The following is a 17,048-nucleotide window of genomic DNA, read 5'->3' on the forward strand; positions in this document are numbered from 1 at the left end:
TACAAAAGGTAAAATACATCAAATCGTTTCCTGTAACTGTGTACAGTTAATTTTAGGTAAATTAACTCTCCAGATAAACTGTTAGAGAAATGGGACCTTTTCCCACTCTGAAAGTTAGTTTTTCCTGAATACTACTATCCAGAAACATCTTTTTGTGTCAGTAACTACTAAGAGTGCTCATCTTTGAAGAGGGTTGTGATTTCTACATATTGCTACACCCTGGTTTGTTCAGTCTCGTGGGTAGGCATCTAGGGTATTTCTCTTGATTTTTCTTACTATGAAACACTCTGGCCCTGGCTGGTTTGGCTCTGTGGACTAAGTGCCGACATGTGACCCAAAGGGTCACCAGTTCAATTCCTAGTCAGGGCACAGGCCTGGGTTACCAGCCAGGCCCCCAGGAAGGGGTGCATGAGAGGCAACCACACATTGATGTTTCTCGCCCTCCCTCCCTTCCCTTCCCCTTCTCGCTGAAAATAAAGTTTTAGAAAAAAATGTTCATTTCACTTAATTAGATTTTTATTTATAAAAAAAAATGTAACAGACCATCCTGAGAAAGTTTGGTATCTGAAGTGATTACTGTTATTTCCTAATCCTGAAAAAAATATTTTTTTCTCCTCATGAACCACCTGGTAAATTCTACAGCTTATGACCGTGGGGCCTTCCAGCTGGTGTTGCAGGGCAACTAGGGGCTGTGAGTGGGGGAAAAAGAGGAAACACACAAGATGGCAACAACCTGACCTCTGGACTAGATCCCGCCCTGTGTGACAAAGTGACAATGTCCCCATGGAGCCCACTCTCCTCTTCCTTTCTCCTCCCCCTCCTGCACTTGACTATGCAGATGGACACCCAGAGATGCTAAATGCGTTCTCCACGCTCATAGGACAGTTTACTCCAGCTCGGTTGGGAGCCACAGTGCCCCTGGCCACGCTCTCCTCTACTAGACCTGTAGAGTGGGTTTGATTTCCACAAGGACACTGTAAAAACAAAGGGTGAGCACAGGATGGCCTGTCTTCGGCGCCCACATTCCTACGGCCCGTCTGTGCAGGTCACCTCTAGCGTCCTACCTGTGGGCTCCAATATCAAGTCTGGCACTCATCCACAGGCTCAGGACCTGCCTGTTGAGTGCGGATTGATACACCCCACCTCATCCTCCTCTGGTGTCGCATGATGTTGAAATTCCCTCTGAAGGGTTTCCCGCACTTGTCACACTCGTAGGGCTTGTCTCCCACGTGCATTCTCTGGTGGACAGGGAGGAAGGTATTCCTGACAAAGGCTTTGAGCACTGGCAGCACTTACAAGCTTTCTCCACACTGTGTGTGGTTGGTCTGCCGCTCCTGCAAGGACGAGTGAGCCATGAAGCACTTCTGTCAGATGGAGCACTTGTAGGGCTTCTCTCCCGTGTGCACCCAGCTGTGCTTCCTGAGCGAGGAGTTTTGGCTGAAGGCCTTTCTGCAGTCCCTGCTCGTGTATGGCTTCTCCCTGATGTGCATCCTCTGGTGCTCTCTGAGGTTCCCTTTCTGTCGGAAGCCTTGCGGCAGTCCCTGCACACAAAAGGTTCTCCCCAGGGTGTGTCCTCTGGTGTTGGATCATGTGCACCTTCTGGCCAAAGGTCCTGCCACATCCCCCGCATACTCATCGTCTAGCCAGGTGAGGAGCCATAGCGCCCCAGGCCGTGCTTCCAGATACAGGACCTGGAGGGGGACTTGCTTTCCACACGGCCCTGCTGAGGCTGCGGAAGCAAAGGTAAGCATGGTGTGGCCTGTCCCCGGGGCCCCCGATGACCCATCTGGGTAGGACTTCTCTTGCCCCCTACCTGTGGGCTCACTGTCAAGTCTGGTACTGACCCATGGACTCAAGACCTGCCAGTTCGGTGCGGATTCTGAGATTTCTGGCCCCTCTGCTACATGTGCATCCTCCTCTGGGGCCTCTGGAGATGGAGCACTGGTAGGGCTACTCCCCGGTGTGCAAGCGCTGGTGCTTCCTGAGAGAGGATTTCAGGCTAAAGAACTTGCCGCACTGGCTGCAGTTGTAGGGCTTCTCCCCAGTGTGCACACGCCGGTGGTCCCTGAGTGAGGAATTTTGTCGGAAGGCCTTGCCGCACTGGGCACATGTGTAGGGCTTCTCCCCGGTGTGCACATGCTGGTGCTCCCTGAGCGAGGAGTTTTGCCTGAAGGCCTTGCCGCACTGGGCACACTTGTAGGGCTTCTCCCCAGTGTGCACGCGCTGGTGTTCAATGAGAGAGTAGTTTTGCGTGAAGTCTTTGCCGCACTGACCACACATGTACGGTTTCTCACCGGTGTGCGTCCTCTGATGCACCATAAGGTGCTCAATCCGGCTGAAGGCCTTTTCGCAGTCTTTGCATGCGTACGGCTTCTCCCCAGTGTGCATCCTCTGATGCACGATGAGGCTCCTGTTCCGGCTGAAGGCCTTGCCACAGGTACTGCACACGTACGCCTTCACCCCGGTGTGAGTTCTCTGGTGTAGGCTGAGGTTCCCTTTATGCCTGAAGGCCTTGCCGCAATCTCTGCATGTGTAGAGCTTTTCCCCAGTGTGTGTCCTCTGGTGCGCTTTGAGGCACTCCTGCCGGCTGAAGGCCTTGCTGCAGTCCCCGCACACAAATGGTTTCTCCCCAGTGTGCGTCCTCTGGTGGGCAATGAGGCTCCTGTTGTGCATGAAGGCCTTGCCGCAGTCCCCACATGCATAAGGCTTCTCCCCGGTGTGCGTCCTCTGGTGTGTGATCAGGTAATCATTCCGACTGAAGGCCATGCCACAGTCCCTACAGAAATAGGGCTTAACCCCGGTGTGCGTGCTCTGATGTTCAATGAGTTTCCTGTTCAGCCGGAAGGCCATTCCACAATCCCCACAGGTGTATGGCTTCTCCCCGGTGTGCATTCTCTGGTGCCGGATGATGTTCGCCTTCTGGCTGAACACCTTTCCACAGGCCCCACACGTGTACGGCTTCTCTCCAGTGTGCGTCCTCTGGTGCTGTATGACATGTGCCTTCTGGCTGAAGGACTTGCCACATTCCCCACACACATACGGATTCTCCCCAGTGTGCGTCCTCTGGTGCTGAATGAGGTGCGCCTTCTGGCTGAAGGCCTTGCCACAGTCCCCGCATGCGTAAGGCTTCTCCCCAGTATGTAGGCGCTGGTGGGTGGTGAGGGAAGACCGCAGGGTAAACTGCTTACTGCACGTGGCACATGAGAAAGGCTTCTCCCCAGTGTGGATTCGCTGATGCTCCTTCAGGGATGAGTTATAGCTGAAAGCCTTGCCACACTGTCCGCATTTATAGGCCTTCTCTGCACAGAGTTGGGAGGAAGGACTGAGGCTTGAAGTACCTGAGTTGTTCCCACACATGGTAAAAGGGTACGTCCTCACTCCTCTCAATCCTTCCGATCTTTGCAGGGCCAGCTTGGGCCTTTGGTGGTCAAGTGCCTTGAAATCACAACGTTCAGGGGCTAACACTTGAGACATGTCCAAATGCCCCAGACAGGTCCCTGGGCTCCCCTGTTGTTGCCCCGCCTGGTCACCCTGTGTCCCTGCTCCTTCCCACGTGCAACCCTGGGCACCATTACTCGTGGGTTCTTCTGCAACCACTGCAGCGGATGGTCTGTCTCCCCAGTCATCCTCCTGCGGGTCCGACTGTTTCATGTCGGGTCTAGTCTCCAAGTCTGAGAGGAGGGGAAAGAGATGACACACACGTAGTTAACAACACTGGAATGGAGGACCATCCAAAGAAAGGACAAGGCACAGCCTGAGAGCAGGGACAGCCTGTCATTAGACAGAGGGACAGGGGAAGCACTGAGCTGAGACAGTGAGGTGCACGGAGGTGCGCAGAGAGCGTGAAAGGTCCCCTTGTGAGTGGGTGCAAAGGTGGCCAGGGAGCTCAGAGCGGTGCAGACAGACCCTGAAGAGAAAGAGGAGGAAGACGGGCTTGGAGGAGCGGATCAAAGGCTCCCACAAACACACTGAGCGTTCACTTCACCCGGCTCCTGGCTTCCAGGCCTGTCCTGCATGTCCCCAGCCAGCTGTGCCTCTCAAAGCATTGACTGTCAATTAGAAATGATAAAGTAAGAGCTGACTCTCGTGTGGGTTCTGGTTGTCCTCTGCCTCCCCACCCCCAGCCAAGCTCCCGCCTTCCTGCGCGCCCAGGCTGCTGGCTCCTCACCCTCCCCTTTGCACACTCGTCCCTCCCTGCTGACCACAGCTGCTCCGGTCCCCTGGTGCTCTGTCCTGTGGGATCCTCAATCTCTTTCCAACCTAGGGGGCTGTCCTGAGTCCCGGACTCTGCACATGGACATCACGGTTCCTCCCAAATTCTAAAAACTGTGTTACACGAAGATCTCATTAAAAAAGTGAAGATGCTGCCACACACAGCCCTCCTTCTCAGGAGGGAACAAAGAAGGTGGCCGTAGTAAGCGGCTGCCCCCCTTCCCTCTTTAAGCCCCCGCTGGCCACACAAACCCTGAGCTTGAGACCCTTCCCCTGAGTCCTAAGAGCCCGGATTTCAGCCTCCATGCTGACACCTCCGAAATGGACGCCCCCGCCCAGAGCCCCTCCCTGAGCTCTGCTGAGGATAATCCGAGGCCTCTGGGCGCCCCTCTCGGATATCTCAACCTAACACACTGCAAGTGAGACTTGGGATTTCAGAACCTCCAGTCCCAAATAATGGGAAAAAAAAAGAGAGAGAGAGTCCCATCAAAGAGATTTAGCAAAATAAGACACACATAACAGATACGTATGAATCCACTCATAGGAGGCAACAAGAGCCGTCAAATTGATAGAGAGGAGGCGGCCATGAGGGCCAGGGCTCAGGAGGGGAATGGGGATGTGTTCTTTAGAGGTGACAGACTGTCAGCTGGGGGTGATTAAGAACCCTGGGGGTGCCTGGCGGGTGTGGCTCAGTGGACTGAGCACCAGACTGAGAACCAAAAGGTGGACAGTTCCATTCCCAGTCAGGGCACATGCCTGGTCCCCACAGGGCATGTGCCAGAAGCAACCACACATTGATGTTTCTCTTCCGCCCTTTCTCCTCCCTTCTGCTCCCTAAAAATAAATACATAAATCTTAAAAAAAAAAAAAATTCTGGAGGTGGATGATGGTGATGGTTGAACAATAACGTAACGGAACTTCATGCCACAGAACTGTACACATCAAAAGATTTAAATGGTCAGAAACGAAATAGTTAAACATTTTATGTTATGTATGTTTTCAACTATGAAGAAAACAAATATTATAATTTTAAAAAGGACTTTATTTATTTACCTTTGGAGAGAAGGGAAATGAGGGAGAAAGAGAGGGAGAGAAACACTGATGCAAGAAAGACACATCAGTTGTATCTTGCTCTCCCCCAACTGCAACCCAGGCATGTGCCCTGACTAGGGATCGAACTAGTAACCTTTCATTTCATAGACTGGAACTCAATCTACTGAGCCACACCAGCCAGGACAAAGTGTTTTTATAATTAAAAAGAAAAAAGATTGACTATCCATCCTTGACTTCCCTGCTTCCCCCTCCCTCCCACTGTCCAGACTAACTGCCACCGCACAGGACAACAGCTTGAACCGGCCCAGACCGATGCACGGCCACCGCCGCCAGCGCAGCAGCCTCCCTGGCTCTCTACCACCCACGGTCCACTCCACGGGAAGAGGGCCTCAGAATCGGACCGAACCCTCCAGCACTTTCCCAGTACCCTGGGGAGCACAGACATTGCCTTCATCTTTTGAGATTTGGTAGGTAACACTAAATGATCCTCCAAATGAGTTGTTGCAACTTCATGCTCCTAAAGTGAAGATTCCCTTTCCATGCACCCTCATAACACAGGATGCTGTTACTCTTGTGTCTTATGCCACTCTCAGGATATGTGTAGAGGAGGAGGACGGGAATTGGCAGGAAGATGGGGAGAAAGAGAGAAAGAGAAACATCAGTCGGTCACCTGCCACATATGCTCCGCCTGGGGAGCACACTCACAGCCTAAGTATGTATCCTGACAGGAAATCGAACCCACAACTTTCGGTGTATGGGATGAAGCTGCAACCAACAGAGCCACATCCTGCCAGGTCTAATATTCTTTTTTATCTCTGTGTGCCCCATGGGCAAGAAATATATTTCTATTACTCAACAGGTACTTCTTTGACTATTAATATGGTTTAAAAACGTTTTGTAGCATGTAATGACATGCATTTCTGCATCTGTGAATTACATGCTCATAAGACTTGTCCATCTCTCTTTTATTCATTTGGTCTTCTTCTCATTTATTCCAAGGAGCTTTCTACATATTTACAATCCTCTGAATGTTATACATGCAGTAAATACTCTTTCCCACTTCATCACCTATCAACTTTACTTTTAGCTTCAAGTAATTTGAACCTCCTCTATGTCAGATCTGTCCATATTTTCTATTTCCATGTCATCCTGAAGTGACAGGCAGGTGGTGAGTAACGAGGCGAAAATACCTCCTTACCCAGCGAGACCAGGTTCCAGTAGGTCTCCATCATCACGTCCCTGTACAGGTCCTTCTGCGCAGGCTTCAGCTGCTGCCACTCCTCCGGGGTGAAGTCCACAATCACATCCCTGAACGCCACCGACCCCTGTAACAGGAAGCGCACACCACTCACCACAGGGCCCTCCTCACAGAGGTTGGGACATGGGGTCAGAAGGGCCGCGGGGATCAGGAAGGCACATGCGATGCACCTGACATGGTGTCAACCAGGTGCGAGTTCAGAACGGCCTGACCCCTCAGTGTCTGCGGTGCTGAAGTACACTGCACGGGCCTTGGACAAACAAGTAAACAATGGGGCTGTTCATCAGGAAGACAAAGCATCCATGTAAACAATGGGCAAAGGGTCTGAATAGATACTTTTCCAAAGACGACACACACATGGCCAATAAACACGTGAAAAAATACTCAACATCACCCATCATCAGAGAGCTGCAACCTGAAACCTCAATCAGATACCACCTCACACCCGTCAAATGAAAACTCCCGTAAAGGACCCACCACCGACAATACCATCGTGACAGGGGCCCTGAGCAGCGGCAGCTTTGGAGGGTGTCCGGGAAATCAGCAGCTGTGGTCTGTGGCTGGGGCCATGGGTAGAGATTTGGGTGGGGTGGGGGGATCAAGACCTGAGGATTAAATAGCAGGTGGGAGCACTGAGGACCCTGACGCCAAGATCTCCAAATCAATGAGGTGACCAGTGAAAATGAAAATGCCTTTTATTTTATAGAAAAAAACATAATGAACTTTTGGGCCAACCCAATGAGCACGCAGCTTTCTTCCTGTTTTCTGCTTTTAGCGCATACCTTTGAAATGACCATTGAGGCCACAGGCTCATCCACCACCTCCCCATTTTCTCCTGCACCCTTTATTATTGTACTTATTTCTTTTTATTATACTCATTTCACTTTTTTATTTATTTTTGTTTTATTTTTTAAAAAGACTTTATTTAGCCCTGGCTGGTGTCGCTCAGTGAATTGAGTGCCAGCTTGTGAATCAAAGGGTCGTGGGTTAGATTCCCAATCAGGGCACAGGCCTGGGTTGCCAGCCAGGTCCCCAGTAGGGGGCGCATGAGAGGCAACCACACATTGATGTTTCTCTTCCTCTTTCAACCTCCCCTCCTCTCTCTCGAAATAAATAAATAAGGACTTCCTGCCAAGATGGATGGAGGCATAAGTAGATACACTCTGCCTCCTTGCACAACCAAAAGAAGGAAAATAAATTTAAAAACAAAAAAGAACCAGAACTGCCAGTAAATTGAAGTGTATGGAAGTTCGACAACCAAGGAGTTAAAGAAGAAACAGTCACCCAGCCGGGCAGAAGGGGCGGAGACGGGGCTGGAGGACTCGGTGTGTGAGCCTGCGGCTGATGTCCGGGCAGTCCCACATCTGCCTGGGGACCCAAGGAAGCACACACCATGGCACATCATCATTACATTACCCGAGATTAAAGATGAGGAGCAAATCTTAAAAGCAGCAAGAAAAAGGAGCTAGATACCTACAAAGGAGTGCCCATAAGACTATCAGCTGATTTCTCAAAAGTAACCTTGCAGGCAAGGCGTATTCAACGTCGTGAAACGCAAGGACCTACATCCAAGATGACTCTATCCAGCAAAGAGCTATCATTTAGAATGGAAGGGCAGAGTGCTTCCCAGATAAGGTCAAGTGAAAGGAGTCCATCATCACCAAACCCCTATTATATGAAATGTTAAAAGGACTTATGTAAGAAAAAGATCAAAAACTATGAACAGTAAAATGACAACAAACTCACAGGTATCAACAACTGAACCTAAGAACAAACTAAGTGAACAACTAGCACAGGAATGACAGAATCACAGAAATGGAGATCACATGGAGGGTTATCAGCAGGGATGGGGAGGGGAAGGAGGGAGGACAAGGTACATGGAATAAGAAGCATAACTGGTAGGTACAAACAGACAGAGGGAGGTTAAGAATAGTATAGGAAACGGAGACGCCAAAGAGCTTGCCTGTGCGCCCCACGGGCATGAACTAAGGAGGGGACTGCTGGTGGGGGCGGTGCAGGGTGGAGGGGAATAAAGGTTAGAAGACAATGGGACAACTGTAATAGCAGGATCAATAAAATATACTTAAAAAATAAAATTAAAATAAATAAATAAAATCTATTAAAAAAAAGAAAGATCTCATGAAGACCTGGCTAATAGGACTCAGTGGACTGAACACCGGTCTGCGAACCGTAAGGGCTCCTGTTCCATTCCCACTCGGGGCACAGGTCTGGGCTGGACACCAGGTCCCCAGCTGGGGTTGTGCGAGAGGCAACCCACTGATGTTTGTCTCCCACAACATTGTGTTTCTCTCTATTTCTCCATCCCTTCCCTGCCTCCTAAGAAAATTAAAAGATCTTTATACAGGTGCTCAACCTTCCATAATAAAAACAATAAAAGAGAAGGAGAAAAAACATACAAAACGCAGGGCAAAGATTTATGTGCAGCCGCGGCCGGATCGCTCAGTTGGCTGGCGCGCCGTCCCGTACACCAAGAGGCTGTGGGTTTGATCTGGGGTCGGGGCACGTGTGGGAGGCAACAGACTGCTGCTTCTCTCTCACGTCTGTGCTTCCTCTCTCTCTTTCCCTCTCTCCCTAAAACTCAATGAACACGTCCTCTGGTGATGACAAAAAAAAATTGACCCCCATATCTATGTGCATGTATATACATAAACATAAACTCACTGATTTGACAGGAGCAAGAGAAAGAAAGGTTGTTCCACTTCTTGGTGAATTCATCGTTGGCTTCTCGTGTGTGCCCTGACCAGGGACGGTACACACAACCTTGGTACATCAAGATGATCTTCTAACCAATGAGCTACATCTATGTTTTAATTGTAAAGTATTTCATCCATAGAAGAAAATATAAAGAAAAATACCACAAATCGCCACCCACTAAAACATCGTAAAACATCATGGTGACAATAAGGGACATTCATGGGTCCCTCACTATGGCGTCCAGTCCCCCTCCAGCATTTAGTGCCACCTGCCCATTTCAAAAGGTCCCTCGCCCAGCACGTTCTGCCCGGGCTTCACACTTCATCGAATGTGTTTAAGCCGCCCCTTCCCAGGTGCCCGCTGGTGTCTCCTGAGAGCCCCAGAGTTAGCTCACTCCTGAGCCATCCTGTCCCCTGCGGGAGAAAAACGCCACTGTCCAGATAGCACTCTCCCAACCAGGGCGGACACAACCCCAGGAGGCCCGGACAGCGGCCTGGGCCCTGAGGGATATCGTGGGGGGGGCAGAGGGCCACCCCTGCCCAGAAGCCTGACCCTAAGGAAGGAGGTGCCAGAGGGTGACGTGACTCACCAGGGCCTTCTTGGTCAGCGGCTGGGTGGCCATCCTTCCAGTGCCCATGGTGACCTGGACACGGCCAGGCTGTGCGCAGGGGAAAAAGAGAAACGCACCGTGAGAGACCAGGTCAAGGCCGGCCCCACAGTGCAGGCAGGACAGGCGGAAACATCAACTAGGAGACCGGCAGAGAGGGACACGCCCACACCGGCAGAGAGGGACACGCCCACACCGGCAGAGAGGGACACACCCACACAGGCAGAGAGGGACACGCACACACAGGCAGAGAGGGACACGCCCACACCGGCAGAGAGGGACACGCCCACACAGGCAGAGAGGGACACGCACACACAGGCAGAGAGGGACACGCACACACATAACAGTGATCACACTGGGGAGGCCAATGGCATCCAAGGCACTTGACAATTGTCCCTGACTTAATCCTCCTGACACCCTACAAACTGGGAGCTCTTTCCACTCGTCCCGTTTTAGAGATGAGGAAACTGAGGCCCCAAAACAAAAGTCATGCGCCCAAAATGATAAGGCCAGGATTAGGACTGGGCTGAGTATATCAGAGTTGATGTGGTGAGTGCACACGTCACACCCACACCCTGACACTCCCCCAACACACGCATGCGCACACACCCAGTCCTACAGCCTGGAGAGAGGAACAAGTCTCTCTGCCGCGGCCTCCACCTCACTGCCGGCCCTGCCGGCCCCTTCCTCACGACACACCCCAACGCCACAACCACCCTCCAGGCCTCCACGTCTCCACGTCTCCAGGTCTGTGGTTACTGTGAGGCTCACTGACCAGACGCATGGAGGGAGCCAGGAGCCCGGGGACTGCACTGGCGGGAGCGCCGTCCTGAACACAAAAGGTCGGGTTCAATCCCTGGGTGTGGCCTGAGCCTAGGTTGTGGGTTTCATGCCCTGATCCTAGGTCCCGTTCGAGCAGGAGGCATCCGATCAATGTTCCTCGTTCTCTAAAATCAATAAACACACAAACGAGGTTTATCGTAGCACTGTTCCTAGAAAGAAACACCAACCTACCAACCAACCCTGGAGATTTCGGCAGAAGCCGGGTGTCTGGGCTGAAACTCCAGGTTTGCCTCCCAGAAGCAGGAGTTACGTTATGGGCCTGAGCACAGTGCATTTATGATTTTTAAGACAGAATTTAATTTTTACAAATGTATTCTTCCTGGACTTGGGGTTTCTAACTCCAATCCCTGAACCACGAAGGCAACGACACGGGCTGTCACTGCAGGAGAAGGGAGCCCCAAGAGCCGACTTACCCAGGAGGCACAGGGGGCCCAGGGCCCCTGACACCCATAGGGGACCTTGAAAATATCCTCGTTACTGTTCCTCTTACAAGAGAAAATGGGGAGCCAATCCAGCCTAGATTATTGTTGCCCTTAGAGCAATGCAATCACAGCTCTAGTTCTCAGTTTATTTAAAAGGAGGTCAGGAAGGCTCAGTGGCCCTGCAAGTGTCTACAGTGGCCTCAGGTCTGCGGCTGCGGAGCCAAGGGTGGCAGCTGCTCCTGCCCCTGCCCCTCTTCCATCCAATCCTTCTGGCATTTCCTTCCATCCACTGTTTCTAAGGGGAAACAAGGATTTGCCATCTGTGGGGTGGTTGATGTGGGGGCTCCGGAACCCGGATGCCTGGATGTCCAGCTGGGTGGTTCACTCAAAGTCTCTGAGCCTCAGTTTCCCCAACTGCAAAATGGGGATGATGAGGGTCCCTACCTCAGAGTTACTGGGAGGCCTATAAAACCCCCAGAACCATACCCTGGGCACCCAACACACCCTCCCTGAACAAACCCACCCCGGACACCATGGGGTCGGGGCCGCTGACCCTCTTCCTCAGCCCCGCACCTGGCGACCACACACGCCCTGCCCTCCCGGGGGCCGGGGAGGCTCTGAGGGCAGGAGGGCGATGGGCTGCGGGGCCCGCGGGCAGGCAGCGCCGCCAGGCCCGCCTGTGCAGGAGGGCGTCTTCCCCGCGCTCCCGGGAGGGCACCCCCGACGCACCCTCACACACGTCAGCCGCGCCCAGAGACAGAGGCGCAGGGGCGCACAGACAGGGAGGCTCGAACTTGACAGACACCCCCCCCCCCCCACGCAGACACCCTCACACCAGACACAGGCGTACCAGACACAGATGATCACTAGGATGGCGCCCTCACTCTCAGACACCGCGGACTGAAAGAAAGGGAGAGATACACACAGACGTGGACACAGGAGGACTCTGAAGAGAGCAAGACGGGCAGCCGACACACACACACACAAGCAAAGGCGAGACACAGGAGGACAGGCAGACACAAGTAGTGACAAACCCGGAGCCACGCTCATAGCGAAGGCCCGGGTTTCTTAGCCCAACACACACACAACCACAGGCGTCCCATTCACCCGAACGAACCGGCGACGATCCGCACCCCTTCACGAGTGCACACACCCCTTTCCGGGACCCGAAAGCTCTCCTTCCGCGCCAGACCCCGCGACCTCCGGTCTTAGGACTAGGCACCGTCAGGGAACTAGCCGGCTTCCGCCTAGACGCCGGACCGTATTGCGCCTGCGCGGAAGGCCGGCCTGCACTTCCCAGAACCCCAGCGCGCCGCGGAGTCCTCGGCTTCGGCCTCCCCTCAAGGGGGCGCTGCTGACCTGCCGTGAGGTGAACCAGAACCTGATAGGTCGAAGCGCGCGCGGTTCCTAGTCCCAGAAGCCCCGAAGGCACCGGGGTCAAGAAGGCGGGATCAGTGGGGGTAATTGGGCAGGTCGCGCAGCGGAGCCAGTACCGGAAGCAAATTGATGGATCCTGGCGCTGGCCAGGGAGGAGCGAGGTGGGAGCGGAGAGAGGAAGCCCAGGGACGGGGCGGACTGGAAGAGACTGCAGAAGGGAGATGAGGAGGGGACGGAGGCAGAGAGCGCTGGAGGGGGAAACTGCAAAAGGCGCGGCGTAGCCCCTTTGCAGACCTCCAGCGTCCAACAGGGGTCCTGATCGTCCCGCCCACTCGCAGAAAACTTGGAAAGCGTGCGGAGACGCCGGGAGCGAACGGTGGTAGTCGGAGAGCATGAGCCGTTCGCGCTGTACAGCTCCTGCTCTGGTCGAGGTACTGATACGGAACCAAAGTGGGGGTTCTGCAGCCCGCGCCGCCCTCTCAATAGGCAAGATCTCGAGACAGGCGTGTGAGAAAAGAAACAGGCTTTGCATTCAGTTGCCGCAGGGTCACGCAGAACGGCAGACTTTTGTCTCAAAACCCTTCCTCTCCGCAAAGCCGGAGGACACACCCAGCCGTCCTCAGCCAGACCGGACTAGAAGGCAGCGTCAAGTTCCTGCTCCCATTCAAAGTACCGTCTTTTGGGAACCGCAGGTGTCGCTGAGCAGCCACCCAGGCAGCTCAGCTCGCTCCCGGTCACTGTCTGCTTTCCGGCCCCGCCTTAGAACCAGCAGGAACCGACGTCAGCCAGGCCGCCTCCAGGACCACAAGGTCCCTCTAGCTCACCGCTTTGTAGGTTCGCCCGGTGTCGAGAGAACGGCCCTTCCTAACCCTGGGTTTACAGTACTTTCAGGTGTGAGACGGGGTGAATGCGGAATATACTTGACAAATTTCTGCGTGCCGGGCTGGGGGTGGTCTTCACACCACCAGTCACTTCTCTCCCAGGCTAGACTGACAGGCTAGGCTTCGGTCCAGCACCTCCGCCCTGCGGCCCTGTGACCCCTTTGCTGCCTGTGAGTCTCTTCCCCGGGTCCCACGCCCCGTCAGGTGCAGAGGGCCTTTCCCCCCGCCCGTCACAGGGCGCCTACTCAGGGCGGTACTTCCTTCTGCAGCCCTCTTGCCTGGGGCAGGGGATCTGAGTCGAGGCTAAGACGCTCGCAGAGAAAGGCTAGGAGCTCGGTTACCAAGGCAGAGAGGCCGCACCCACCGCCTCCCCTTTGCCCCGGGAGATGGAGCTCTCAGGAGGCTCCTTTTCCTGCCCTTTCCTCTCAGCGGTCCCGCCTGGCCATCTGTAGCATTGAGATGCACAAACTCATTTAGTCCTGGCAGCCAGGCTACTTTCCAGATGAGGATGGTGATACAGGCAAGGGAGGGCCCAGGAGTGGGAAGTGGGGGGAGCTGGGGTGGGAAAGAGGTCTCCAGGCTGGGGCGCTCTTACACCGTGAACCACAAAGCCCAGTGCAAAGGCATTGGCCAGAAGTCCAGTGGCTGCAAAAGTGCCAGCTGCAGCCGCCTGAGGTGGTGATTAATGACTTTCCCTTCTCTGAATTTACATTCTCACCCGGGGATATGTGTATTGATTTTTGAGAGAGAGAAAAAAATCTATGTGTGAGAGAAACGTCAGTCTGTTGCAACCTGCAACATTTTGGTGCACCAGGCGATATTCCATCTAAGTGAGCCACCCGGCCTGGGCTGAACCCCGCTTCAGATAGACCTGTTGAAGCTGTTGAGCCAGGCCGGCTAAGCTGTGATCTCCATCTAAGTCCCCAGAAGGAGAATCTACTTCACTTTTAAATTTTTTAATTATTTGAGAGTGAGAAAGATTTGTTATTCCAGTTATTTAATACACTCATTGGTAGATTTTTTTCCCAATTTTGGGAAAGAGAGAAATCCATGTTTTTCCACTTTTTTATGCATTCATTGGTTAATTCTTGTATGTGCCAGAACCAGGGATCAAACATGTACCTTGGTGTATCAGGCTGATGCTATAACTCAGCTACCAGGCCAGCACCAAACTTGTTTTTCCCTTAAACAACTATATAGAATCCCACTGTGTGCACGTTAGGTAGGATGGTTAGCAAACCAAGTCTGGGAACAGGAGGGAGACATGTCACACCCATTTATTCAGCAGCGGGGAGCCCAGTCCCGAAAGGTGGTCAGGCCTTTGGAACATCACGAGCAAACAATGTGGGGGAGGGGAGGCCCTGGGAGTCTGCTGGGAAAGGGAGCCTCTGTAGCAACTGCACTGAGAAAAAGCCTTTACTTGCTGAGAAGGAAAGCCTTTGTAGCTGTACATCATCCCCTAGGTTTAGAAGGGGGCGAGCAGGGGTATGTACAAACTCACTACACTATATAAGCTCGGAACCCAAATAGCACACTTTGATTCTAACAGGGCACAGCCAGGGCCCCCCTGCCCCCGCAAAGGGTCCAAAGAGTGGGGTGTCCAAGAAAAATATATTCTCCCCACCCCAGGGCGGGCCGCCATGGAGGATATGGAGCCTTGAGCAGGGCCATTAAGAAGTCATTTTGCATGTCAATAACAGGATAGCTTCATTCCTTATTTGCAGAGAGTATTTTGCATGTCACCAAAGCTAATCAGGAAGGTTTAAAAGGCTTAATATAGAATGTAACTGGGAGAGAAAGAGGTGAGATGGGGACCTACAGGAGAGATGGAGGGACAGAGACTGGGGAATGCTGTGAAGACCACGCGGGGAGAAAGGACTCTTGCTTGTGGGCCAGGAGAAGGTGCCACATGGTTATGGATTAAGAGCTGGAGATCCTGGCGACGCAGCGGATGGTGCTGAGACCCGCGAGAGGCCTGCCCAGCCGAGCCCCGGACTCCTGTTCTTTTTCTTCTGAAGGACGGTACCCCTGACTGGCATAACCGGGCAAAGCCGGGGAAGGCAGGACAGTGTGTGTGCTGGTGATTGTTTCGAAGGGATTTTGAGGTTTAAGGGTGACATTTAGCCATTAATAAAACCTGTATAACTTTTGAATAAATCATTCCTTTTCCTTTTCACCAAACTCTGTCATTCGGAGCCATAATTCCAAGGGTGGCGGGCAAGGGACCCACAACGGAGGGATCCCGGGGGACGGTGTCGTTTCGGTAATAGCATCTGGGTACCTCCCCCCTACCCCCCAGCCAACGGGTTCTTTTGTTCAGTAACATGATTAGTTAGCTGAGTGCCTACTTACAGCCTTGGCTCAAGCATACGAGGCATATAGAATAACACACTTACCAACAACTTTATTTCCTTCAAATGTAGGGCGTTCAGACTAGCTGGGTGCCTGCTGGCAGCTTTGTACTCACATTGTTTCAATAAACTTCCTACCTCATTTCGACTATACCTGTTTATCTCTCGCTTGATTTTGTCTCTTGTGAGCCAAGCAAGAAAGAAGGAACAAATCGGGGGCGGGGGGAGAGGCGGGTCTTGTCAGGTCTCTCCCTAGTAACATATTTGGTGCTGTGACTGGGATCCCACCCCTGGTCTCCGACTGCCTGGAATAAAGTGATTAACGGGGTCACCGGAAACGCTTCATTGCCCTTTGGGGGAAAGGAGGCCCAGCAAAGCTGTGGAGGTGGGCGGGGCATTCAGACCTGCTGGGTCTGTGTTTGGAGGCACCAACGAGAATATCTAACATGAGTGTTCAGGTTTGCCTGAGACGTCTACCTATGAAGCTATCAAGGACCTCAAGTTCCTCTTCAAGAAACAAACCTGTTCCAGATAAATTACACCACCAGGCCTTAATTGTCTTTCTCATCTTTTTAACAATCTTCCCACCAGTCTGTCAATATGCTCAGCCTCCTCCCTGTGAAAGGGACTTTTCTAACCCCCTTGGATTTAACCCCATCAGATACAGCCCCAGGTCTTCTGCTCCACTAACCCTTTTGTCAACTTGATTACCTCCAGACACAATTTCTATCGGCCCCTGAACCCCAGGCTCTGGACATCTGTCATGCACCAATGGGCAGGCACTTCCCTCCACCTCCTCCAAGTAGCAGTTAGCAAGAGGAGGGAACCCAAAGAAGTATCAACGTTCTTTTTACAGCTAAAGTAGCCATGGAGAACATCAGTCCAAAGTCCCCCGATTTTTGGGTTCCAATGCTTGGAGGGGAAAGTGAGGTAGGACAGGCAGTAAACTAAGGCTGGGTGGGGGAGGAGACACATCTCACCCGCTGATTCAGCCTGGCCCGCTCCAATCCCTGGGCGTTCCGAACATCAGGAGGAAAGATGGGAGGATGGGGGTCCGTGAGGCTCTGGGCTGGCAAAGGGAGCCTCTGTAGCAGTCTCCCTAGCTAAGACAAGAAGCCTTTACCAGCTGAGAAAGCCTTTGGAGCTGTACATTATGCCCAAGGTTTAGAAGGGAGAACATAAAAACCGAACTATATATAACCCTGAACCCCAATAGTCATTGTACTCTGATTCGGCTGACTGACCACTCAGCCTGCACTCAACTGTATGGAACTTACAACTTTCATTCCCTCCAGACGTAGGGCATTTAGATTCAGGGGGCTGGCTTTG

The 17,048-nt window shown here is 52.7% G+C and overlaps 1 protein-coding gene across 1 annotated transcript; it reads right to left on the reverse strand.

The window, feature by feature from the left end:
* Window positions 1–563: 563 nt before the first annotated feature.
* On the reverse strand, window positions 564–12,291 carry LOC129082560 (zinc finger protein 260-like). The gene is made up of 4 exons (XM_054588266.1): window positions 12,264–12,291; window positions 9,828–9,896; window positions 6,464–6,590; window positions 564–3,671 (listed from the first exon to the last, which is right to left on the reverse strand). Exons 2-4 carry the CDS (start codon window positions 9,873–9,875, stop codon window positions 1,951–1,953), a joined length of 1,896 nt encoding a protein of 631 aa, XP_054444241.1. The 5' UTR covers window positions 9,876–9,896; window positions 12,264–12,291; the 3' UTR covers window positions 564–1,950.
* Window positions 12,292–17,048: the final 4,757 nt, after the last annotated feature.

The sequence above is a fragment of the Pteronotus mesoamericanus genome, unplaced genomic scaffold (genome assembly GCF_021234165.1).
Source record: "Pteronotus mesoamericanus isolate MK-2021 breed Mesoamerican mustached bat unplaced genomic scaffold, CSHL_Meso_final scaffold_128, whole genome shotgun sequence".
Lineage (NCBI taxonomy): Eukaryota > Metazoa > Chordata > Mammalia > Chiroptera > Mormoopidae > Pteronotus > Pteronotus mesoamericanus.

Excerpts from the sequence above, each read along its gene's own strand:
- LOC129082560 (XM_054588266.1), bottom strand. The coding sequence starts at position 9,875 with ATGGGCACTGGAAGGATGGCCACCCAGCCGCTGACCAAGAAGGCCCTG. Across the intron at positions 6,591-9,827 it reads CGCTGACCAAGAAGGCCCTG|GGGTCGGTGGCGTTCAGGGA; the intron begins GTGAGTCACGTC and ends TTCCTGTTACAG. Across the intron at positions 3,672-6,463 it reads CTGGAACCTGGTCTCGCTGG|ACTTGGAGACTAGACCCGAC; the intron begins GTAAGGAGGTAT and ends CCCTCCTCTCAG.